The sequence below is a fragment of the Aythya marila genome (assembly GCF_965140915.1).
Source record: "Aythya marila genome assembly, chromosome: 14".
Classification (NCBI taxonomy): domain Eukaryota; kingdom Metazoa; phylum Chordata; class Aves; order Anseriformes; family Anatidae; genus Aythya; species Aythya marila.
In genome coordinates, this window is record NC_139055.1 from 17,313,740 (window position 1) to 17,338,229 (window position 24,490).

Consider the following 24,490-nt stretch of genomic DNA (forward strand, 5'->3'; position numbering starts at 1 on the left):
AAAGCAAGGGCATGAGCCAGGAGAAAGGACAGGCAGGGAAAATGCCTCTTGCTGTCCATCCCTGCTGTGTAAAGGAGGAAAAGTAGGCAAGAAATCATGGTAAAAACCATAAGTAAAGCTTCCCAGGGGTGGGATGTGAACTCCTAGCCATTTCTTCTGATGAAAATCTCCCTCAGGCACTGGGCCTGGAAGGGCGAATGTCAGGACCACGGGTAGTGTCCTGGGTGGGATGAGTCTGCTGCTTATCTCGTGGGCAATGCCCTGAGGCTCTGGCAGAGACGGGTGGGTTTCATATCTCATCCTGCAGGCTCTGCTCCTCGGTGATAGCAGAGGGCAGCCTGCCTCGCTCCGCCACCAGGACCCTTGGCTGTGGGCTCAGCAGAGGGCTGCCTCCTGCCTCCAGCAGGGAGTTAGCAAGACAGAAAGCTCCCGATCACCCCGCGGCACCCAGCACAGCTCCATTTCCACCGGGCTCTCCCTGGGGGACCATCTCCAGCCCCCCCCCCCCCTTACCCTTTTCCCCCCCTTAACTCATCCTCCCCCCACCAGATCCCAGCACCGCGCTGCCGGGGGTCTCTCGGGGGCTTTCCCCGGAGCCTGTCGGGGGGCCCTGTCCCGGAGGGAGGCAGCTCCGGGGGCTCGGTGAGGCGACGAGGCCCGGCCCGCTCCGCCCCGTCCCCGCCCGCCGCCGCGCAGCCGCCGCCGCCGCAGAGCCCGGGGAGGCGCCGGGCAGGGGCCGGGGGAGGCCGAGGAGGGAGCGGGAGCAGCGGGGCCGCCGCCGCCTCGGGGGGGGGCCAGGTAGGGCCGGGGGTCCCCGGGGGTCCTTGGGGTGCCGGGAGGGGGTTGTGGGGGGCTCGCTCCTCGCTGCTAACGGGGCCGGAGGTTTCCTTACGTAACGCGCAGCGGCCTCGGGGGGAGTCCCCCGGGGGACCGGGGGGGGGGGACCGGGGGCAGCGATCGTCCCTTCCCCGCAGCCCCCGGCCTTGGGGAGGGGTCCCCGGTGGGTGGGGGGAGAGGTTCGGCCTGGCTCGGGGCAGCTGTTCCAGAAATTAATTAATAAATTAATAAAAACCGGCAGACACCGGGCGGAGCGGAGCTGACTCATCCCCTCTGCCGGGGGCTCTCTCCATCCCCTCCCCGTCCCCGGGGTCAGGGTGGCTGCCAAATTGCCTCCCGACCCCTTCCCAAAAGGGCCTTTGGGTGCTGGCTGGGCCTGGGGACATCGCTGGCGGCTGCAGGGCAGCAGGAGCAGAGCCCTCAGTATCCCCCGGTGCCCTCCAGTACCCCCAGTGTCCCCCAGTGCCCCCAGTATCCTACCAGTGACCCCCAGCGGGGCGCAGCCTCACCCAGGGGCTGCAGGGCTGGGTGGTTAACCTGGGCTCGTAACTTGGGGCTGAAGGAACTTGGTTCCTTGTTCTCCCCTCGCAGTTTTCCCAACTCCAGTAGCTACCGCAGGCTGCAGCATCCCCCAGCCGTGTTTAATTGCTGTTTCTGTGCGATAGCTTAATGAGGGGTTTCGGTACAACGCTGTTCTGAACTTGCACCCACGCAATTAACAGCAGGCTCTTTCTTTCTTTAGTTCCGTAAATATTGGTTTAGGCTAAATCACAATATTTGTATTTGCTTTGAAGGTTTTTATCTCCTCTGTGCTCCAGCATTTATTGGGTGACAGATAATATTGCATAAATCAATCACCGAAAAGTAAATCTGCTCTGTCATGTGTGTTTCGAGAGCAGGAGGGCTCTGATCCTACAGGTGTTGGTAGCTTGGCTGTGAAATGACACTGCCCAGGCTGGGGGGCAAAAAGGTGCTTAAAAGCATGCCAAGGGATAATTTTTCAGTCTATAGAGGAGATAAATAGGGAATGATCAGATCTGGGGATCTTGAGGCAAAAGACCCTCATGTGCTTTCTCTCCTCATGTGCAGTGCAGCTGGTTTCATCACCTGATGGTTTGTTAGGAAAAATGTGACAGGAGTAAGGTTAAATCCAACCTTTCTATTTTCTAAGCCTTGATTCCGACAGACTCCCACTGTCTTCGTGGCAATTTAACCTGCCATTGATTTTATTCTTATCTTAAATTTTTTATATAGCTCCTCCCTCTCACGTAAGTATCATAAAGTTGGTAAGTCTGGGTAGGGACATGACACATCTGAGAGCTGCCAGTCTCAGAGGTGGACCTGCCTTTGGTCGCAGCCAGTCCTTGTTCTCAAAGGGCGCCCCGGCTGCCTGCTGGGCCCATTTGGATTTCAAACCACAGAGCTGCATGGCCAAAAACTTTGCCCTCTGTGTCACTGGGAAATATTTAAATTGAGCCTGATGGCACTGCCTCGTATTCGATGAAATCTTTGCTAGGGCTGGCTCTGGGGTCCTACAGCTCCAGAGGAAGCTTCCCATTTCCTCCCTCCGTGGTTACAGCCCAGCATTCACCAAGGTGCTGCTCACAGCCGTGCTTCGAGCTGACTGCTTTGCTCATGCTTCCTTAATGCAACTCTACAGTATTTCAGTGTGATTTGTGCTACAGTGTTTCCCACTCAAGAAAATCAAAGTATTTTACCACTTGAACATACTATGTATCCTCTCCTTGGTCTGCTTGGTGTTGGAGCTGAGGTGTGCAGTCACACAGGTATTTGCACAGTTGGGGAAGGAGGAGAGCAATGAATTCATCTCAGTCCCAACCTAATCTGAGTTAATGTGCTGAGATCCCACTGGTGAAAAGCAAGGGCACTTGGCCACGGCCATGCCTTGATCCTTTAAGGATTTGAATCCCTGTTAAGCATGCTTGTCTTACAACCTGCACTCACGCAGGATGTAATCAGTTTTGTTTTCCATCTGTTAAACAAGAGGCTTCTGATTAGGCCCTGCAAACAGAAATAATTATTTTTGTTCTTGCTGACAACAACAGCAAGGTTAACCAGCACATGCATATTTCATCATGTTTTCCACACTCAGCATTTTTAAACACCTTGTTCCGTGCAGGTTACATGATTTGCCTTACAACAGGCAGGGATTTGGCTTTCAGTATTGTCCCTTAATTAGAGTAATTGCCTAAGTGGAGATCCAGGCATCTCCCACTGTCCTGTAGGCAGAGCCCAGCCCGCAGCTGTGCAGCCGCCTGCCCCAGCTCATGGGCCTGGCGAGCCCTGTGGAGACACACACATGCTACAAAACCCAAAGGAAAAATGTGCAGCAGTCAGTTTTCAAGAAAATATCTTGATTTTACAAACTGACTCCAAGGGGCTGCTGGCAAAATGGAGCTGGGAGGTTCCCAAAGGCAGCCGGCAGAGCAGTGCGGTACCATCCAAAGCAATGCTTATCTGATTTTCAAATGGATCTTTAGCATTTTAAATTTTTGATGATGCTAAATGGAAATACCCATCAGAGGGCACTCATGAGGCCGGGCTGCTGTGGCGGGGAAGAAGTGATTCCTGAACATCCCCCTCTGTGACCCATGCCACCGCGTCCTGGGCATGGGATCATCCGAGTGCCTCCTTAGCTCTGACTTCAAGGCAAGATCACCCAGCGGGCACAGAGCTCTGCTTTTGGTGGCTTCAGTGAGGGGCAGGGGATCTACTTAAATCTGTTAATATTTGGTTTGTTCGTTTATTTATGTCTAAAGGTGGGTTTTGTGTTTCCAGAACCACAACTGACCAAGTGCTAAAATGGCTTCTCTTCCAGAGCGGTGCTTATAAACTTGGAATCCCAACTTTCCTGTTTGCACAAAAACCTGAGATGCTTAGGTCTAATATAAGCATCTGGCATTTCTTTAGAATCCAGAATACATTGGGTATTTATTTTATTTTATTTTTTTTTTAATTCACCTATTTAGCTGCTTACATATCTGGGGCTGCAACTTATTGATGAACTGTACCTGGAAGGAGAGGAGAGGAGAGGCCTTCCTCGTGCACTCAGGCGGTGTCCCCAGCTGAAGCTGCACCGCACTCTGCACCCTGCTGTACGCTCTGAGAAGATGTTTGCCTTGGTTCAGCCACCAGATCTGTTTTGTTCCCTCTAGGACAGGGATTCTTCACTTATGCAATAGCAATATCCTGCTCTGACAGGCAGCAGCTTGCTGGAGTGAGCGCTGGGTGGCTGCTGCAGGGCCCTGGGTGCTGCTCGTGAAGGGTGCTGGGTGCTGGGAGCTGCCTCCCGGGGGGCTGTGGGGAGCACCCCTTGTCCTGGGAGCCAGCTCTTGGCACTGGGGTGGGGAGGAATAGTTTTCTGCTGACATGGAACGGGCTGGACCAAGGACTGGCAGGCAACTTTCGCAGCATTTCCACTCTTATGTAATCAGCTCGTTGTTATGCCACATAACCAAAAGGTTTGGGAATAGGGAATTACGGTGTGTTGAGAGGTGCTTTACGAGTACGGTTCCACTCCTTTGCTTTTTAAAAATGTACGGTGTCTTGTGTATAAAGACAGAAGGTGCACACCACTTCTGTTCGTTGACTTGGCTTCCCTAGAACAAATTGTACTGGGATAAGAAAGTAGGTTTGCTTGGTTTGTTCCTTGCAGGATCACATTCTGCCCTCCACCTGTGATGAGACGGTTTTCTCAGTGGCAGCAAAACCAGATGCATTCATATGTAGTGCAGGAGGCCTCTGAGCTAGAGAGGTTGGGTCCTGCTGAACATAGGAAGTGAGGACCCACGGGGCAAAATGAGCATCGCTCCCAGCCCCGTGTGCTCACCATGTGGCATCCCCTCAGTCCCAGCTCTTCTCAGCCCATTCAGATTTTCCCCGGCTGATGACCAGAAAAGCACTTTAAGGTCAATGCCTAAGGAGAAATCTTAACATGTTAACAGCAGCTCCAAAGTCAAAGAAAGCTGAAGGTGAAGAATGATTTTGCTAACGTAAATGTTATCCGTTTGCTGCTGTGAATTAGGGAGAGAGGTGTTAATGATGCTCGATGCCTGTCCTGGCTGCATTTCCTGAGTGGATGACCTAGGGTCCTAACTCTTCCCATCAGAATGCATAGATTAGTTGCCAGAAACAGCAGAAATGTTTCCTATATATCTATATCTATATATATAAAAGTTGTTTGTTCATGCAGTTCTACTGATAAGGGAACAAGAATTAACCCTTTAGAAAGGCACAGACTTTTTTTTTTCATGTTTGTTCTGCAACCTGTTTTGCAGAGGCAAGTGCACTCAACTCACTTATGCTGGCTAAAGAACGAAATCAAATCCAGCTACTTGTTGGAGCTACTTTCTTCAGGCTGTATTTAATTGATAGGTTGTGGGTAGAAGATAAAACTGTCTAAAACTAAGAAATTTACCTTAAGTTGCTTTTTGCTTAAGTGAATTAAATAAACAAGTTTCTGAACACAGTAATAATCTCCCCTCCCTGCTTTTTTCTCTCTCTTTTTTTTTCTTTTTCTTTTTTTCCCAGAAAATGGCTGTTCCACCTGCTTATGCTGATCTGGGCAAATCTGCCAGAGATGTTTTCACCAAAGGATATGGTAAATAAATCCCAAATAAGTTTGATCGTTCACTGTCTACCCGATTCCTGAAACTGCTATGATGTTACTGTTTTTCTCTGATAAAAATTCCAGCCATTTCCTTAGAATCCAGAGAATTTTATATCCTAGTTTCACATTACCACTGCTGTCTGGAAAGGGAGGGTGATTTACTCCTGTTTTGACAAAATTCTTCATGTTCCCCATAGGTCTGTTGTCTGTTTCGAAAGAAAATTGAGTGTTGTATTTTGGCTGTTTCTCTCTGTCATGAATAGGGCCATTGATGTCAGCAATTTCCTTATGAAAAAGCTGCTGCTCGATATGAATAAGGACATTATTACCTAGTCTGGTCCCAGGGATATCACAGGTCAGCAGGACTAGTGCAGTCAGTGCTATCTGAGGGGAGTATGAGCTGCATAAACTGCTTCTTAAAAACCCATGGTTCAAAAGTTGTACCCTGTTGTACTTTTTTTTTTTTTTTTTAAGTAGTTCATAGGAGATTTAGAAGGAAGCTTTGTGAAATAAATCAGAAATGCCTTTCAAATTAACATATATATAATTCATGTTTTTTTCCTTGTTTTCTAGGTTTTGGGTTAATAAAACTTGATTTGAAAACAAAATCCGAGAATGGACTGGTGAGTTTGGACAGGCCTCGAAACCCCAAACATGGCAGTGTTCCTGTGTTTTCTGGTTAAAAATAGAAATATGGATCCCTTACTCTCCCCTTATCGGTTTTCAGATACGTTATAGCCCTGCGAGTTACTTTGCACTTAGGACATAATCCTGCCATGAGGCCACACACAGACGGGGGCAGTGGTGCTGTGGGGGCACCTTTGCAGCCACCATGGTGCTGCTGAGACCCCCGGGGTGGGCGGCAGAGCTCCTGCCTGGCGGCCTCCCCCAGCTAGAAACACTCCCTGCCCCCACGGCACGAAAGGTTGTGCTCTCCCCTGGCTTTTTCTTCTGTCAAGGGTTTGATTTAGCTCAGGGCTAGCACGGGGCACAGCCCCCCGGGGGCTCTATTAAGGAGCATTTTGGAATAAAGTTTTGCCCAAGGCTGATCAGTTTATGCACAGCTGCAATTAGCGACTTCTCCGTGCCCTGTGGTTGGAGTATCAGCCAGTATAATTTCTAAATGAGCAACATGCTATTTTTCTTAGCAGCTACAAAACAAGCGTAGTGGCGATGTAATTGTGTGTTGGAGCTGATCTTTACAATACCTCTGTGAAGTATTTGCAGGCTTACAAGCTGATCCACAGGCACACCTTGTACATCAGCTAGCTCTCAGACTAGCCCCTTGTTTTGTGTTAAAATGGTAAAAATGGTTTGTGACCATTCCTTAGCATGCAGTGCTCTTTCTCCCTGACACTGACATTTTTGTGTGTGTGTTGGTGTTAATGACTAGCAAATGTATTCTTAAGTCTTTTGAGAACACTGAAGTGTTGGGTAGTATCCCAAATTATAGTGACTAATGTTCTATGAGTATTTACCTGTATGCATATACACACACACATATCTACACAAATTTATATATATGTATATATATATTTTTTTCCCTCTCTTTAGGAATTTACAAGCTCAGGTTCAGCAAACTCAGAAACGAGCAAAGTCAGTGGTAGTTTGGAAACCAAATACAGATGGGTGGAGTACGGACTGATGTTCACAGAAAAGTGGAACACTGACAACACGCTAGGCACTGAGATCACTCTAGAAGATCAGGTAATTTGGGGATCAAAAGGTCCAGCTTACAAATTAATTTGTGACAATCTCTGATTATAAATCCTACCTGTGAATTTCTTTTCTGTACAGCTTGCACGAGGCTTGAAGCTGACCTTTGACTCCTCCTTCTCTCCTAACACTGGGTAAGAAGTTAGTAAGCTTGAGAGACAAAAAAAAGAAAAAAACAACTTTTAAAATTAGTTTTAGTTTTCCAAAATACTGTTGTCCTTACTCCTTTTGTCCCAAAATGTCATGACATTTAATAATCTGCCTATATATAAAGAAATCTTATATATCTGGTCTAAGTCTTAATAGTAACTATCCGTTTTTAAACCTAACCTATAGTAAACCAACTTTGAAATACAGTAACTTGGGAATTACAGTTAGAATCGGGGTGGGAAGGAATTGTTTGTGCCCCTTTGCTTATTTCTGGCCATGTCAGAAAATGAGTACTTAGCGACTGCCTGAATAAAAATGCCAGACAAGTCAGCTGTAATGCAAAGCTTAACAAGCTCCATGAGCCAGTTGGCCATGGCTCTAATAGGTCGACACAGTAATTGGGCTCGTTTCCCAAGCTGAATTTATCATCTGAATTCTTGCTGGCCACAGCGTGCCGTGGTGTTGGATGAGCATTGTGGACCCCGTGATTGGATGCCACATTTTATGTGGGCCAGAGGGATTAAGCAGCAGCTGTAGGGCTAGATGTTGGTTTATTTATTTTTTTCTCCTGATTATCTTTTTGCAAGCAGTGCTGCCAGTGAGCCAAAACGGGCTGCACATGAGCTTCCCACTGCGACACGCTACATGGCAGGCTGTTGTGGTTTTGGTCCCAGTGGGGACTTCACCCTGCCTTGAATTTAGTGTTCTCCATTGTCGACTGCTTCCAGCCCTCTAGGTTAAATAGACATCTTTGTATTTGTTAAGCAGAATAATCTCTAGGTTTTGTTGATAATTATTTCTTAGCTGGTATGGAAGCTGCAGTCCAGCTAATGCTGGTATTTTTGGCACTTCTGCTCTTTATTTATGATTTTGGAAGACATTAGAAATTTCCAAGTCAGAAATAATAATAGAAATAATAATAGAACAATCTCTGCACAGGTCTGATACAGCATGTTTTGCAGCTCCTGGAGACTGTTTTTGCTAGCTGCAGTGGAAGGTTGATGTGAAATTTCAAATCAGCCTGACTTTTCTGGAAAGATTTCAGTAAACAATTTGGCCAAAGAGAGAAGACACTTGTAAGAGAGAAAGAAAGGAAGAAGCTGTTGCAGAGGAGTAGCTGAATGCACTAGACGTAGCTGTCCTGCAGCGCGAGGATCTGCTCCCTTGATGTGAGCAGACAGAAGGACACCTGAGCAAGCACTGCCCTGGCCAATAGAATAAAAAGAAGCAAGTGACTCAGGAAAGTTTATTTCTGTGTTAACCTTCCTTATGGCTGTAACCATTAAACATTATAACACATCATAAGGAGAAAATGGTGTGTCAGAGCCACTGAAGCAGCCTGCTTCCTTAGCAGTGATTTCTGGACACAGTAAATGAAATTACCCAGTTAAACAGGATTGTCCAAAAACTTCGGCTGGTACAAGCCAACTACTTTTGTCTGTGGCAAACCAGTAAACTATTACAGTTTCCATCATTTCCCTGTCTCTAACAAACTTATAAAACATGAGATTCCTTTGAGATGAGGATTAACTTTTGTCACCTCAAGTCTGATTTGCTGTGGTGCTGCTTGGCAGAACACAGCTCAGAAAGGCACCACGCTGCGTTTTACTGCTTGCAATTCACTGTAGATGAATTCCGTTTTTGCAAATGTGAAATATAAAAAGGGGACATATTGTGTGACTCTCCGGGTGTGTGTACTATTACATTGATTTAAAGTAACCGAGTTGGTTGAATTGCTGCCTGAGCAAGATACGAGATTCTTTCTTTCCTCTTTAGGAAAAAGAGCGCTAAAGTTAAGACAGGATACAAGAGGGAACACATCAACATGGGCTGCGACATGGATTTTGATATTGCTGGTCCTTCGATACGCGGAGCGCTGGTGGTTGGCTATGAGGGGTGGTTGGCAGGTTACCAAATGACTTTTGAGACGGCCAAGTCTAGAGTAACCCAGAGCAACTTTGCTGTTGGCTATAAGACCGATGAATTCCAGCTTCATACTAATGTGTAAGTATTGGCAGATGGGCATTAAAAAGAATGTGAAAGGATTTTGATGCGTTTAGGACAATGAAAGGGACAGAATTTCAGCACTTGTGATAGAGGGAGTGGTGGATTTGACATTGCTTCTTCATTTAAGATGGCAAACTGCATTTTTTAGCTACTTTAGCCTTTCTTTGAGTTATGTGGGGGAAGGAACTGTGACTCACTGAGCACCCAAGCACCCAGAGTCCCTCTTTCTAACAGATACAGACCTTTGGAAACTACTAGTGGATTTATAAAACAAGTGGGTTACAGAAATATTGTTCATGGAAGTTGCAATAAAAGCAAGGCCTTCCTTTTGTGCATGTCAAAATCAAACAAAATGGTGGCTTGGTCTGGAGAAGAAAAGATTAATCACAGGATGAACAAGAACAGACAAAAGGAAAGAGTGGAAGAGATATTGACTGGGTTAGTTTCAGTACTGGAAGGGATATGGTGTAAAAGTTTGTTTTAGTGTTGTAACTCCTAAAACTCCTAATAATCTATTTATACTAGTGCTTATCTTTTCTGAATACATGGGAAACTAGGACTAAATTCCACGAAAACCTTAATTTCTCAGTCTCCTGTTCCTCTTAAAGAAGCAATTTATGCCTTTTGGGAAGACCTTTATTTCTTTATTTTTTTTTTGAATTAGGCAATCCCTACTCCACCCCCCACCTCCTTTACCACTCCCTTGGGTAACTGCATATTTGCATGTAGCAGAGCTGTTGCAGGCTGTTCCCATTCCGGGGCTGAACAACTGTTCTGCTTTCCTGGAGCTGCTGCTTCAAAGGCTTTCTGTTCTGTTTCATGCTGTTTTGCAGAGATCTGGTTTAGGAAGCTCAAACTGCCTTGCAGAACAATTGAACCTTCGCGGCCCAGATGGCATGTTTGAAGGGTTGCCAAAGCACAAAAATGTGGGCAGAAATCTTTCATCAAAACAATATGCGGGGTCCCCTCACTCTGTAGTTATGAGCTATTCCTTTGAGCACAATGACTTCCACCTCTGTTATGCTGCAGCAGTTCAAAATGTTGTATTATTGGCTTTTGGTATAAAATACGATAATTCCTATTAGTCTCGATTAAAACCACAGCAGAAAATAACTTCAGAACAGTACAGTAAGGTCTGAGCCCCTGCTGTTCTTCCTTGGACCCCACAATGATCTGCTTCTTAGGTCACCGTCACTGTCCGTGGATGATGAATCATCTTCACGAGGATGCCTTGTTTGCTTACTTAATGTTTGTACTCAACCACTTGATATGGCAAAACCATACATGTGTGATATGAATGGAAATCCTAATTACTGATTTTAATGGATTAGCTAGGTACTTTTGACATGTTTCAGCTTTGAAACGTGTCAGAGCTTTTGTAGAATCCAGGAAACAGTCGTGTTTGGAACTTGCATCACTGGTGTGCTCGGTCATTATATCTAGCCAGTTCAGTGGTTCAAAAGGATGCTGTGGCAGAGTAGATAAATTAACTAGGCGGGGCTTGAAACATTGTCTTTTGTTCCTGGCTGTTCCACAGACCAGCCAGGGACTCGAGCAAGTTGCTTTCCCTTATGGTGCTTTAATATCTTCATTTCCATAGAGGACAATGTTTTTGATCTATGCATGAAAAGTGCTGTTACTATTACTAGAATTAGAAGAAGCTTTGATAATTTTTTTCTTATAATTTTTTAATAATACATGATAACTAAAGGGAGATAGGGCTGGATAATTTCTAGTTTTAAATATGATTTTCCTCACTTTTTGAGCATAGCTCAGACCGCCCCCCCTAATGTTGCAGGTCAAGACAGAGCTGTATGGGAACCTTGCACAAAATCTGCCTGTATAACCAGCTCTCCTCAGTCCTTTTTAATCCCTCCTTTTCTTGAGAGCCAAGCACATGCAGTTATATGTGAGCTTCAGTCTTATCTGAAGTAAGTATTGTAGCATTTTTCTGGAAGAATTGCTCTAACAGTTTAAAAAGCTGCTGCTATTGCTTGAATTTTAAGTAGGCATATCAGTATTGTTTGTGCAACTCTTGTGAACTAATGAACGTTGTGACAAAGAAGTAAAAGTGGAGAGGTTTGAAATCTGCCTTTTTTTAATCAGTAAGGGTTTGGTATACTCTAATAATTGGAACCAGTTTATTTCGTAATTTAGAAATATTTTAGAAGTATTTTATCTGCAAAGGTCTTCCCGTGGTGTAAGCCTCTTTTGTGCAATATGTTTGTATTCTCTTTTAAGAAAATGAGGTAAAATGGGAATTCAGATGCTCACTGGTTTCCTAGGACTGCAATAATTATTCAAATTATTTGCTTCTGCTTTTATGAGCTGGGTGCTCTAAGGTTTTGCATTTTATTTAGCACACTTTACTCACTGTGTGACACTGGTGTAAGTAGTAACTGGAAGTTTTGCTACTCGGTAGCAGAAATTGAAGGCTTTCATCATTCAGCTGTTGGCTAGTGCTGTCTGCAAACCAAAATGAGTTTCATTTCAGTTTCTAGCACAGACTTCTATAACGCAGACATACCATAAGGGCCATGGCAAATGGTATTCATTTGCAAGAGCTGATAGACTTGGATGTTCAATTGGCATCTTCACTTCTGATACAGTTCATCTGTGTCTGGTAAAAGCACGCTGATGAGGCACTGTTAGGATGACTCTCAGGCTCTGTGATTGGGGTACAGCCCTTTCGGGACACTAGGGAGATAAATGTCTGGGAAAATAATTATTTCATAGATATGCAGAGAAGAAAAAATGTCTTTACTACAAAGATTCCCATCTACAGAGAGGGGGAAATTGGAAACTGTCATCATTAGTCTATTTTTGATAGTTTGTTGTGGCTTTTTTTTTTTTTTTTTCATACGCTGCTTGTTGAAATATTGTAACTATTGATGAATTTAAGCATTTACAAATGACTTCAAAACCAATCTGGCCAAATGTCTCTATCTTAGTTGTTATAGAGAGATTAAATGAGGTGTAAGTGAATGTTCTGCAAATTCAGATCCTACTGAAACATAGATGGTTGTTTGGGGATGCATTTTAAAACTAGACTAATATATTCCTTCCAGGAATGATGGAACGGAATTCGGAGGCTCCATTTACCAGAAGGTGAATGATAAACTGGAAACTGCTGTGAACCTTGCTTGGACAGCTGGTAACAGCAACACTCGCTTTGGAATAGCAGCCAAGTATCAGATTGACCCAGATGCCTCTTTTTCTGTGAGTGCTATATATGTGCATTTAAAAGCATTTGAAAGTAGGCTCTTGTAATGGAAATGTGAAGCAACCTTGCAGCAATGACTAAAGTACAGTTTTGATGCAATTCAGTGTTGTATATTGGCACATACCTCTATTTGTTTAGCTTTGCGCTGAATGAGAGCACGCCTATTGGATTTTCCTTGAAGCTGATACAAAATGTTTTATTGTATTATTGGGCACCATTCTGAGGATTTTTCAGTTATTACTACAAAAAAAAAAAAAAGTACAAAATTAGTTAACGAAAACATTGTCTATAGCAACTGAAGTTTTGCAGAGATTTTGGTTTAATTTATGGCAAAATTGACTCTAGATTTTATTTGATTCTTGTGATTTGAAACCTGAAATCATCTACCCGTTTAAAATGTATTATGTAATTTTCAAATGGGAAGGACTTTAAAGAAAGATACCAAATTATTTATGTATGCAATTTTTTCCCTTTTAGGCTAAAGTGAACAACTCCAGCCTGATTGGACTAGGATACACTCAGACTTTAAAGCCAGGTAGGTCTATGCAGAAGAAATTCAGACATCAATAAATGATATTTCAGCCTTGAAATATCAGGGAGGGTTTTTTTTTGTGACATACTGTGATTGGTTTTGTAACGTTGCTGTTCCATGTGGCAACCCAGTGGTGAACTTTTCCAGGGACTGCTCTGTTAACTGTAGATGTCTCTTGGAAACAGAATTGCCAGAAACCAGCACCCACTGACACCTCAGATAATCTTTTATGTTGATACGAAGTTTATCTCCAACCAAATGTTTCACAGATAAGAATATGTATTTTTAGTTCTTCCAGGGGTTTCCTATCACTTAGTTTCTTTGCTTTTAAATGTTACATTTTCAAGGTTTGCTGGTGCAGGAAGAGGACAATCTTAGAACAGCATGGTTTGTTCTAGTGTAGTCTAAAAAATCTGCTGCCAAAATATCAAGCAAGCAGATTGACAGAAGATTAATACAGTAGACAGGGCTCAGGCTTTTCATTCCCAGATTTTAAAGAGGTTTAGAAAAAAGAGCGTGTGTCAAGGTCCTGGTTTTTCATTATACCCAAACCTGAAATTAGATTAACCACTATACCAGCAGCAGTGAACTGACCGAGGGTTTTAATTACTTGGGATGATAAAAAGCAGAGTCTAGCACTGTGGTTTGCTTATCCTAACTTTCAGAATTCAGAGAGATTTTATATCTGCAAATTATTTTACAAAACTCAGTCCTCACATAGCTAACTGCCAAATTACATTAACCTAACTACCTGCTAAATTAGAGCAGCAACACAGACACTGCATTTACTGAATGTAAAGCTTATTCTGAGTTTTAACAGTTGTCTTTTCTGACTTTTCTCTATTTGCAGGTATCAAACTGACATTGTCAGCTTTGTTGGATGGCAAGAATGTCAATGCAGGTGGTCACAAACTTGGCCTAGGATTGGAATTTGAAGCATAAAAATTGATTCTACAATTGCTAATTTGAAAATACAGCATAGCTACCTTCAGAATATATTGTACCTTTCAATGTTTTATGTCTGGGATGCAAGTATTGCTAAGTATCAGTCCTGCTAGTCCTTCAAGACAGCTAAGCTTTAAAATGATGTTGTTTCAGAAATGGAGACAAAAAGCGTTAAAAAAAATCCTAATTCCAGGCTTTTTTGGGGAATGTTATTGCCTATCACATCTGTCAGCTGCCACATGATAGGAAATAGGAAGGTGTTATTACCTTTACTAACATATTGACTGCACAAGGAATATGTTAATGTGGTATAATAATTGTGACTTCAAGAATTGCAGACCACTATATTGTACTGTTAATTCTGTAAGCAAAATGTTCCGACACTTTAAGATTTCAATTCACGATGGAATGTTCAAGCTTGTTTGAAAAGGGATTTTTTTATTTTTATTTTGTTGTGGGTATTTCATGAATGGTTGTCTTGTTTGGTTATCTTACACCTACAGCTGTCTCCAGAGTGCTTTAGGTTGTCCACCTTGTATAACTCCTTTGCAGAGGAGGTTTGATGTGACTCAGCCAATACAACTTGTCCTGTACTGTGGTTCCTTTCCCTTGCACTAAATGGAAAGCTTGTAAGACAGGGACATAATCAGGGAAGAGTCTTTGTAACTGTAATCACATAGTTGCGTCACTAAATTTAAAATGGAATTCTGTTTTATTACCACTTTTTTTTAGCAACTAAATGGGTACATTTTTAGAGTCTTCCATTTTGTGTGGAACTAGACCCCAAAGTGCTGTACTTGACACTACTAAAAATGGATAAAAAAACCCAACCCAAACCAACTTGAATAAAATATTGAAATGTCACCTTTCACTTTGTCTTTGAGTATTAATTGTGAAAACAAGTTCATGAACATGTATATTCTTGTCTCAGGAAGTAGATTGGCAATATCTTAGCGCATGTTTTTTAACATACATTAAAGAATTACCATTAAAGAACATATTTTTAAGGTTGGACTAGATGATCTTAGAGGTCTTTTCCAACCTGAATGATTCTATAAATTTGGTATGCTTATGGACTCAAAATGGGGAAAATCACCAAAATCTACAGAATATGAGAGGATGAATGACATCCATTCTTTGGTCTTCAGAGTGTTTTTTGTTTATTTTCCCAAAATGTTAAGAAAAATAAGGTTACTGTTCACCAAAGACTTTCTGCCTAGTCTTGACTACCTCATGTGACAGGTAACTGTTGCCTAGGTGTGGAGAGTCTTAGAACATTCAAATGTAGCTGATAGGAAATACAGTGCTTTTGCCTCAATACTTTTCTTTCTTCTTTTTTTCCCTCTCTTTTTCCCTCTCTTCTTTCTACCTCTTTTCTTCTCTGTTGTTCTCCTCTTTTTCATTCCACAAAGACTAAGAATTTTCTCTGAACTTTCATGACAAATGGTTCATGGGACACTTGCTGCTGATAGTCAGAAAGCTGTTTCTTATGACACTGACTTTTTCAACCTGCATTCCTCAAAGAAAAAAATGCAATGAAGCCAGAATCCAGGAGTGATTTTCTAGTTCAATGAATGAAAAAACAAACAAAAAACACTTAATAGATTTAAGTTCCAGACACGACCGTGCTCTTATCTTAGTGCTTAATTCTTGCTAAGCTCTGGCAGCCGTACATATGCATGTGTTTAGCTTTCAGAGAACACAAGATAATGTGACTTGTTTATCTTTCATGGCAGAACCCACCAAGCTGAATTACCTTCTATAAATGAATTGGTGAAAACAATGAACAATTATCTGCTGGTATAAACTTCAGTCAATTTTCATTAAAACTTTTTATTTTAGCATATGTAAGGAATCAATTTAGGCGGTGTGCAGATGGTAAGAGACTGCGCACAGTAGGACGTGTTTGATGAGCCCATTACATTACGACATTTTGTGAGGCGTGTGTAGCTCCACCTTAGCAACAGCCAGCAAATTGTGCAACGCTTGTAGTCTTATCTTATCACAGGCTATTCCACGGTATTTCTGAGTATGCCTTATTTCAAATACTTAATGCAACACTTGTAGGGGAAGTTGTCTTCTTCCAGACTTCATATATTTAAACAAATGACACAGCTGTTCACAGTACATTGGCAGATACACAAAGTTTATTGGTGGTGCACAAGTCCTGTGTTCTTGGTGTGTTTCCTTATGTCCCTTGCTCTCAGTGCTTTTCCCTGAGCCTTTGGGCTACTTCTTCTTGGTTTTCCCATTATTTGAGGCAGTATTTTTGATTTTTTCCCATGATTGAGGCAGTGTTTTCAAGCTTGAGCACCCTCAGAGCTTCTGTCAGGGTGTGGATTGCCCCATTTGGGGTGAGAACGGGAAAGCGTTTTCTTCCTTCCTTAAACCTCGTTTCATGCGATTCTGACATTTCTGTTGTCGGAAGGTGCACGTGAGCCCAGCTGGTGGCTTTTCCTGAGCCGGCCATGAGTTCAGCTAATGGTTTATAGTCATTTCCCTCTCATTAAAGTCCAATTCTGCAAAAAAAAACGGTAACGAAGGGAGCCCCACAACGCATATCCCTGCCACACAGAGGGACGGCGACACATCGCCTCACGGGGCACTGACTACGTGTAGGCCCCAGCTCTTAACGCCCGCCTTTCCCGGCGGAAAGGTCAACCCGTGTAATCCTATGGCCGGCCCCCACCCTTACTGCCCGCCTCCCCCGGCGGACAGGTCAACCCATGGAACCCTATGGCCGGCCCCCACCCTTACCGCCCGCCTCCCCCGGCGGAAAGGTCAACCCATGGAACCCTATGGCCGGCCCCCACCCCTGCCCATGCGCTCAGCGCTTGGAGCCCCGCGCATGCGCGGTGCCGCCGCCACGTCCGTGGGGGTGCCCGGGAAGATGGCGGCCGCCGTGGGTGGGAGCGGCCCGGCGGGCAGCGCCCTGTGCCTGCTGCTGCTCTGCGCCTCGGCCATGGCCGCCCAGGGCTCGAACGGCCCCGGTGAGCTCGGAGGGGAACCGGGAGAGCCCCCGAGGCCGTGTGGGAGCGGGGCAGTGCCCGAGGGAGGGAGAAAACCGCCCGGCGGGGCCGCTGCTGTGGGTCAGCGGGAGCCTTTTCCCGGCGGTTTTCTGCCTCAGAAGTCGCTGCGGCCGGGCAGCGGTTCCCGTTTATTTATTAAATTTGGGGTGTGTGTGAGCTGGGCCTCGTGTGGGTGGTGGGCATGGTGGAGCTGGAGGTTGGGGGCCGTGCAGGGGTGGGGGGCAGTGTAACGGGCTCCATCAGGCATCATCGTGCTCCGTGGTTTGTGCTCTTTAACCCAGTTCCCTATCTATTTGTAGTGTTCTCCCTGCTTATCTTTACAGAAAATAGTCGTATTTCATTCTGCTAGTTGGCTTCTAGTGAAGTCAGTTTGCTCTCCTTATCCACCATCCCCTGAACCTCCAGAGGAGTAGTACCATTAAGGAGCATATAAGTCAAGTGCGCTGAACCCCGCTCGTTTTAGGTAGGCTGCACCTTGGGCAGCAAGGAGAGAGAGAATTACGAGGAGGAGGGAAGGAGCTGATCTGTGCCTGCGGCTCCTTTCTTACTCCAGTCTTGCTGTGGGTGTATCCAAAGCACTCAATCCGTGTTTCCCTTCGCCTGGTCTGATAGGTAGGGAACAGTGAAAGAAGTGGTTCAGGATGTTGGACAGAAACCTGGAAGAAACGAAAAATTTGTAATTTCAGAAATCAGCTTGCTTTATAAAAAGTAAACTTTCCCAGAAGTGGATTTTTACACGTAACGTTTACTATGAGGGCTGTGTCGTTAGTTCATTTGTCACCAGTGTCAAACATGAATATCTGTTTGTGAGGCTGAGGCGTCTCTGGAGTGCAGGCGCTGCGTCTAACATCACCTGACGGGGTTGTGTAACTGTGAACAGGGCAACCACCAGTTATCATGCCAAATAGTTTTGAGTAGATATCATAAATCAGTTGTGGTTTAGTTGCTAAGCTTGTTACTCCTGTTAAAACAAATAATCAAAACTTCCTTATAGGAATAAGTAGAAATTATTCTTCTTCACTCATTGTCTTATTCAATATAGAAAATAAGGCAGTGTTCCTTGCTTTACTGGCAGGACCTTAATAGGAAGTATTTTCTCCTTTGATACAAGTGACCTCTTAAAGAGTTAGCTGAATGTGACTGTATCTAGCAATTTAAATCACAGTCCGGAAATATGCAGGTGTTACTAGGTAGCTGTTGATATGTCACTCCCATGGGAAAGGTAAAAAGAATCTATATTTGCTCTGCTACTTCACTTCCTTCTGGATGAGAAATGTTTAAGGACCTGTTCTCTTTATTTCCCCATTTGATAAAAGAAAAAAACACCTTTTGGAGAAGATGCATGTTCATGGAATTACTTAGCAGTTCAAAAATTGTAGTGGAATATTTGTTAGAGGGTTATTCTTGTTCCTTTTCTGAAAAGAAAGGGGGTTGTAGTAACTCCTGGTGAATTAAATAATTTTCTTTCAGTATATATTCATACCTCTGGAATTTTTAAATTGAGTAGAGAAATAATACTGGCTTTACCATTGAACACTTCTAATGTATTTTAATGTGGGAAAAAAATAGTCATTGTTTTCTCTAAAGGTTAGTTAACCACGTGTTCAAGTGGGGTTGGAGTTCTCTAAACTTTTGGTTCTTGTAGAGGACAAGTTTAAAGTTGACCTGATAGTTTGGACTGGTCATTTCTTCATCAGTGCCAACTGTTTTAAAAGTAAAGCAGGGGACTTGAAACTTAAGCAGAGCGACACCGTCAAGTCTAGTTCTTGTGAGAGTAGCGATTCTTTTCTGTGTTATAGTTGGTTAAAGTGTAATTCGTGCTGGAAAAGTGTACCATGCAAACAAGGAGAGGTCTGTTGTAACTGCTCCTCTGTAAATATACGTGTTTCATGAATAACATGATTCAGTATCCCCTGAATAATATTTTACTTATGAGTAATTTGACACAAGGAGTTGGTTCAGTGCTTCATTTCTAGAATTTGTAACTTTCCAGTGAGCCAGAGAACTCCCTGGGAGCACTTAATAAACTATTATGTTATTTATTAAAAAAAATATAATAAAAAATTAATAGTAGAACCATACTTGACTTGTATTTTTGGCATATCAAACTATGAGGCCTACTGAAAGTGTAAAACTTGTTTTTCCTTTTTAAGGTGCCACCTGATTTGAATCTGGCAGTTCATAAGTAGCCAATATTTTTTATTTTTATTTTTATTTTTTTAAAAAAAGCAAAGAGCTAACTAGTCAGTTTTAGAACACTTCACTTTCAGATTCAAATCTTCCTTGAGAGAAAGTGTGTTCTTACGGAGAAAATAGTGGCCACACGCGATTCTAGAAGGCATCATAAATGTACAACAGGAGTGAAGGCATGTCTCGGAACTTCTGAGTCTGGAAAATAAGCATGCTGAATTTTTCAGGACACTTTGGCATACAAATCTAGCAAGCATGTGCTCCCAAGGTATAATTCTTGTCCCACTGAAGACTTCTTTTTTGAACTTGCCAAAGTATGCGGCTGTGTACTTCTGCATATGAACTCTAAAAGGTTTGCAGTATGAAATCCGTCCTGCTTGTCATTATAAAGCTTCTTACCTGTAACGTAAGTGCCTTGCAGTCATTTTGTTTTTAGGTGAAGTATCCCAAGAGAAGCCAGTGCCTTGTCCTTAATAATGACTGTTTCTCTTCTGTTTCTCAGATTCTGTGGGAGTGGAGAAAGTTCAAAATGTTTCTTCTAGAAATGTGAATGAAACGCTAAGTAGCTCTCAGAATTTGACAGACACCCTGCAGAGTGTAGCCCCAACAAAAAAAGCAGCAAGCCCAACAACAGCTAAAATCAGTTCTGTGACCGCAGTGAAACCATCCCCAGCAAAAGGTGATTCTCCATCGAACGAGGTCTCTCGTGCCGTGACTGCTAGTCCTGTATCTCAGATGGAGGTTGATGCCTCTGAAGATACTAAGATTGAGGAAGAGGATCTGCTGACAGATTTGAAAGACACACTAAATAGTTCACCACCCATAGAAAAAGAACCTCTGGAGTCAGATGGAGGAGATGACTATGGTCCTTATGAAATGACATCCAATTCCAGGTACAACCCAGACCTCCTTGAGATGCCAGAAGATGAGGACTCTGACACCATCAGTAATTACAATGAGGAAATCAAGTCCCTTGATGAGAAGATAAAAGATGTTTCTGTCACAGGGTTGGAAGAAGAAGATGACAGCCACTTCTTTTTTCATCTGGTTGTTGTTGCCTTCTTAGTAGCTGTTGTTTATGTCACCTATCACAATAAGAGAAAGGTAGGTACGCTGTGAAAGGTGGAGAGATGGCTTTAGGATTTAAAATGCAGCTGCATTGCCTTGTAAACTGTTTTTGTAAGAGGTATTTAGCTTTTTGGAAAACTAAATCATTGACCATTTAGTCTTGTTGAGGTACTAATATGCAGGTCATTGCTGTCGTCTTTATCTGTACAACGAAAATAAACTTGAATTAAGCATTTAAAATTAGAAAATCAATTAAATGATATGATATTGACAATCAATCAGTTCAGTAGTATTCACTCACAGTATACAAGACGAGTTCTAGGCAGGAGACCGGAGTGAAGTCTTGTGAAAGGTGATTAATTTTGGTACTGCACAGGATTATAAACACCAAAGTAAGGAACGTTAGTCCCAAATGATGTGGGAATGTTCTTGTTCTGACTATGATAATCCTGGTAATAGATTCTCACTTTGAGGTGGTCTCTATATGGTAAATATTCTGGGGGGTTAACTGTAAACTTTCAGGAATTGTCTGATTCATAAGATGAATAAGCTGATAAATGTCATCAAGCTGGGAATAATTTTAATAGCCTGTATATGCACTACCACTGCACACGCATCTTCACTAAAAGAGCTATGAGTTGAATGCTGTGTTTTTGCCAAACTGCAGTTGAAGTTGCCAGTAGGTGATTTGATGGCAAGGATGACACGGAAATGTCTGACTGCTAGTGCTGTGTCTTACAGCAATGCTGTTGCCAGGTCCTCGGATAGAACTGTGATATGAATGCAACTGTTAAGCTGGCTATCAAAACCAAAATGTTTTTCCATGCCATTCTGAAAGTTGTCTGCTTTTTCTTTCAGATCTTCTTGTTGGTCCAGAGCCGACGATGGAGGGACGGCCTGTGCTCCAGAACAGTAGAATATCATCGTTTAGATCAAAACGTTAATGAAGCAATGCCTTCTCTGAAAATAACTAATGACTACGTATTTTGAAAGCACTGTGATTTGAGTTTGCTGAACTTATCACTCTTTGCCTGCCTAATCATGTAACAATATTCAGGTATTCTAAATATGCCACTTGTACTGGAATGAGAAGTACTCTCTTTCACCTGGATGTTTTTGAGATTAAATCTCATGCAAGATCAAGGGCATGATGCATCTGTTTGCTACTTTGGTCAGATTTTAAATTGACTATGAAGATACAGTTTAATAATTAGTGCTCTTTCCATTCGTTACAGCATTTTCATTGCTGTCTGGAGCAGTCTTAATAGTTGTAATACAAAAAAAATAAGCATAAAATATTTTAGGTCTAATAAATTAATGAGTTTGGCATCACTAAATCAAATTAATGATCTCTTTGCTAATCACTTATATGGCTCATAAATCCTGCTATATTGCAAACTTAAAATATAATTACTTTTTCCCGTGCTTAAATTCTGATGCTGCAAATCTTTCATCTTGTCTCTTTTTTGTTCTGTTTTTGCTTTGCATAGCTCGATCGTGTTTTAGCCAGAATGGCTAGCATGACAACTTCATAATTTCTGTATGTGTTCATGCAGTAAATCATTTAAAAAGAATTATGTATAAAGCATTTTATTTCAGAAGTTACATACTGCATATTTCTTTAAAATGTTTGAGATCCATGGGAAAGTATGCAGCTTGACTGTCCAGTTTTTTCCTCTAATGATATTTATGGCATTTTCATTATCTTTTGAAATTAATGAATGGAAAAAAAGCCTTGTTGAATAAACCTACTAAGAAATAGGCAGTTGACAGGCTTCCAATGAATCAAAGCTTTCTGCTGAATTTTAAGAATGTTGGGGAAAATTTATGTTGTTGGGTATATTATAAATAGGAGAGGCCTGAGAGAGTAAGAATAATTTATTTTGTTGTTATTCTGACCCAGGTAACAGGCAGATGAAAGTAATGGTGTGTGGGGCTGCCAGTCTGTGGCAGCACACTCTAATTTTTGAAAAATATTTACGCATTAATGTAAAGCAAGTTACTGGTACAGTAGTTTTTTTTTTTTTTTTTTTTTTTTTTACCTTGTCTTTTGTACTTTATTTATGTTTTCATGAGTTGTAAAATATAAAATCTTAGTTTTCTGTACATTCTGTTTGTTAGGTTTCAGACTGATAAATATGTAAATAACGGTGGATCAGAACCCCATAATTAATGACTTGGTATTCAAGTAGTTATGTAACATTTTGAAAAAATAAATAAATTTACAGCTGTTGGCATGAGGAATCTGAAGGCATGATGCTATCTTAAAAAGGAAGTGCTAAAAGTTCTAAATCCTACTGTTAAATGAGTTGTTTTCATAACCACAAAAAAAGTAAAGCACAAACAAAATACTCCAAAACTCTTTTCTTGCAGCAATTTTTATCATATTTGGACTTGTATCACTTAATATTTTGAATAAGGTTTTTAAAATAAATGACAATAATAAGCTTGTGTTTTTTTTATCTTAACTATTTCACTGCTTTTATACAGTATCTGCTGGTAAAGAGCTTGCTTATGCTTAGGATTGGACAACCCATTCAAAATCATATTTTTTCTTTGCACAGGGAAAGTGTGGAGTTTGTTTTACGCCTCTCAGATGATATGCAGGGTAGATGGCAAGGTTCAAATGAATATTTTAAGCTATAGAACTGAATCATGTCTTTAACAGGTAATTTTTTATATGAGTTATATAATTTAACAATTAATGTGGAAGATACTTCAAACTCTCACCTGAACATACCCACATTAAAATAAACATTGCTGTGGTCAAGATCCAAAGGGGAAGGTTACTCTGCAAAGCTCCTTTATTAAGTTTAAATTTAGAATTGGAGAGAAGGAAGCTAATAATTTTTTTTGCTCCTAACAAGTTCAGTAACTTTCTCTTTAAATAATATAAAAATCTCTCTATATAACAATGTAAATCTTATATATATATATAAGAACAAAAATCTCGCTTTTTTCTTGTCCTTAAACTGCTTGTACTTGTGCAGACTGTCTGTTGGAAGGGAAATTTATTAGCTTCCCAGCTTCTGAGCTGTTCCTTCCAACAAAGAAACTCTTAAAAAAACATAACTTTTGCTGGAGGAAAAACGCGCACGGCTAATAGCAAGATCGCCTTTTGTGAACTTTTTAAAGGAAACTGCCAAAGGTCTAACATCAAGGCAATTACGAAACCTGCTTCTTTGCAGTGTGTTTGGGTGCCGTTGCATTTTAAAATCCTCTTCTGTTCTAGCTCTGCTGTGACTGCTTGTCCCACAGCTTTAGTATTCATTAGTTGCACCTGACAGCATTTAGGCTAATGGACTGAAGCTCGCTTTGGCTGTACTGCGACAGTTAATAAATTCTCTTTTGTGGTGTATCTTTAGCTGTTTTCTCTGAAAATACTTGTGCATGAGGTGGCCTTTGAGGAGGACATTGCATGTTGAGCCTTTTGCTCTTGATAGTCATATCAGTACTGAAATCTTTTTGTTTCGGGAACTGATACTGAGGTTGTGAAATCATGGCTTGCATGTGTGTCTTCTATAGCTGGGAGCAGCCAACAATGCTTCGCTCCAAATACTTAAGATAAACAGTTACTCTGCTTGCTCTAGCTATTGTGCACAATAGCTTTGTATCGCAAATAAGAGAAAATTTTCTTTTAAATATTTATGCATTTTCCTTAATAAGGCTCTTTACCAATAATACTAAGGAAAGCTGTTCTGAATGGTTTTAAACTCACAGGAAATTAACATGCATTTGAAATCCTTGAAGTTCTTTAAACAGCAGGTTTCATTTGGGGAATTATCTAAATGGATTCACTTCTCAGATGCTAATGTATTTTAAGTGCTTGAGGCAAATCTTGCTCGATAAGGTTGGCAGTGACTGCAGTAAGCTGCCCCAAGAGATAGGCTTGCTAGACTATGGCCATACATAGCAGAAAGTTTGCAGATGCATCTAAGCAAATTAGTTTAAATAATGATGTTTGTGGAATATCTGTTTTTAAAGCCTGCATACTGATGGTCCTCTCTGTCATTCAGCTGATAATGCCAGCGTAAGGGAGAGGCTGCAGTACCTGTTAACACTGAGTGTCCGTGTCCTGAAGGAATGAACGCTAAATAATCAGCTTGTTACTGACAGCATGCTGCCATCCAGAGCCTGCAGTGTGGTAAGGTGTCCTGGGTTGG

General features: G+C 42.1%; 2 protein-coding genes across 2 annotated transcripts; both read left to right on the forward strand.

The window, feature by feature from the left end:
- Nucleotides 1-712: 712 nt before the first annotated feature.
- Nucleotides 713-14,904, forward strand: VDAC1 (voltage dependent anion channel 1). The gene is made up of 9 exons (XM_082771668.1): nt 713-798; nt 5,389-5,458; nt 6,041-6,090; nt 7,022-7,174; nt 7,265-7,317; nt 9,110-9,337; nt 12,409-12,559; nt 13,041-13,098; nt 13,946-14,904. The coding sequence occupies exons 2-9, from the start codon at nt 5,392-5,394 to the stop codon at nt 14,035-14,037; spliced, it is 852 nt and encodes a 283-aa protein (XP_082627794.1). The 5' UTR covers nt 713-798; nt 5,389-5,391; the 3' UTR covers nt 14,038-14,904.
- A 2,002-nt stretch (nt 14,905-16,906) lies between these two features.
- Nucleotides 16,907-23,641, forward strand: LOC309883624 (keratinocyte-associated transmembrane protein 2). The gene is made up of 3 exons (XM_082771870.1): nt 16,907-17,030; nt 19,762-20,363; nt 21,186-23,641. Exons 1-3 carry the CDS (start codon nt 16,931-16,933, stop codon nt 21,315-21,317), a joined length of 834 nt encoding a protein of 277 aa, XP_082627996.1. The 5' UTR covers nt 16,907-16,930; the 3' UTR covers nt 21,318-23,641.
- Nucleotides 23,642-24,490: the final 849 nt, after the last annotated feature.

What these genes read in the sequence shown, in the direction of transcription:
- LOC309883624 (XM_082771870.1), top strand. Translation starts at nt 16,931, where the DNA reads ATGGCGGCCGCCGTGGGTGGGAGCGGCCCGGCGGGCAGCGCCCTGTGC. An exon ending in CCAGGGCTCGAACGGCCCCG is followed by an intron (nt 17,031 to 19,761) that starts GTGAGCTCGGAG and finishes TCTGTTTCTCAG; the next exon opens with ATTCTGTGGGAGTGGAGAAA. An exon ending in CCTATCACAATAAGAGAAAG is followed by an intron (nt 20,364 to 21,185) that starts GTAGGTACGCTG and finishes TTTTTCTTTCAG; the next exon opens with ATCTTCTTGTTGGTCCAGAG.
- VDAC1 (XM_082771668.1), top strand. Translation starts at nt 5,392, where the DNA reads ATGGCTGTTCCACCTGCTTATGCTGATCTGGGCAAATCTGCCAGAGAT. An exon ending in TCCTTCTCTCCTAACACTGG is followed by an intron (nt 7,318 to 9,109) that starts GTAAGAAGTTAG and finishes TTTCCTCTTTAG; the next exon opens with GAAAAAGAGCGCTAAAGTTA. An exon ending in TTCCAGCTTCATACTAATGT is followed by an intron (nt 9,338 to 12,408) that starts GTAAGTATTGGC and finishes TATTCCTTCCAG; the next exon opens with GAATGATGGAACGGAATTCG.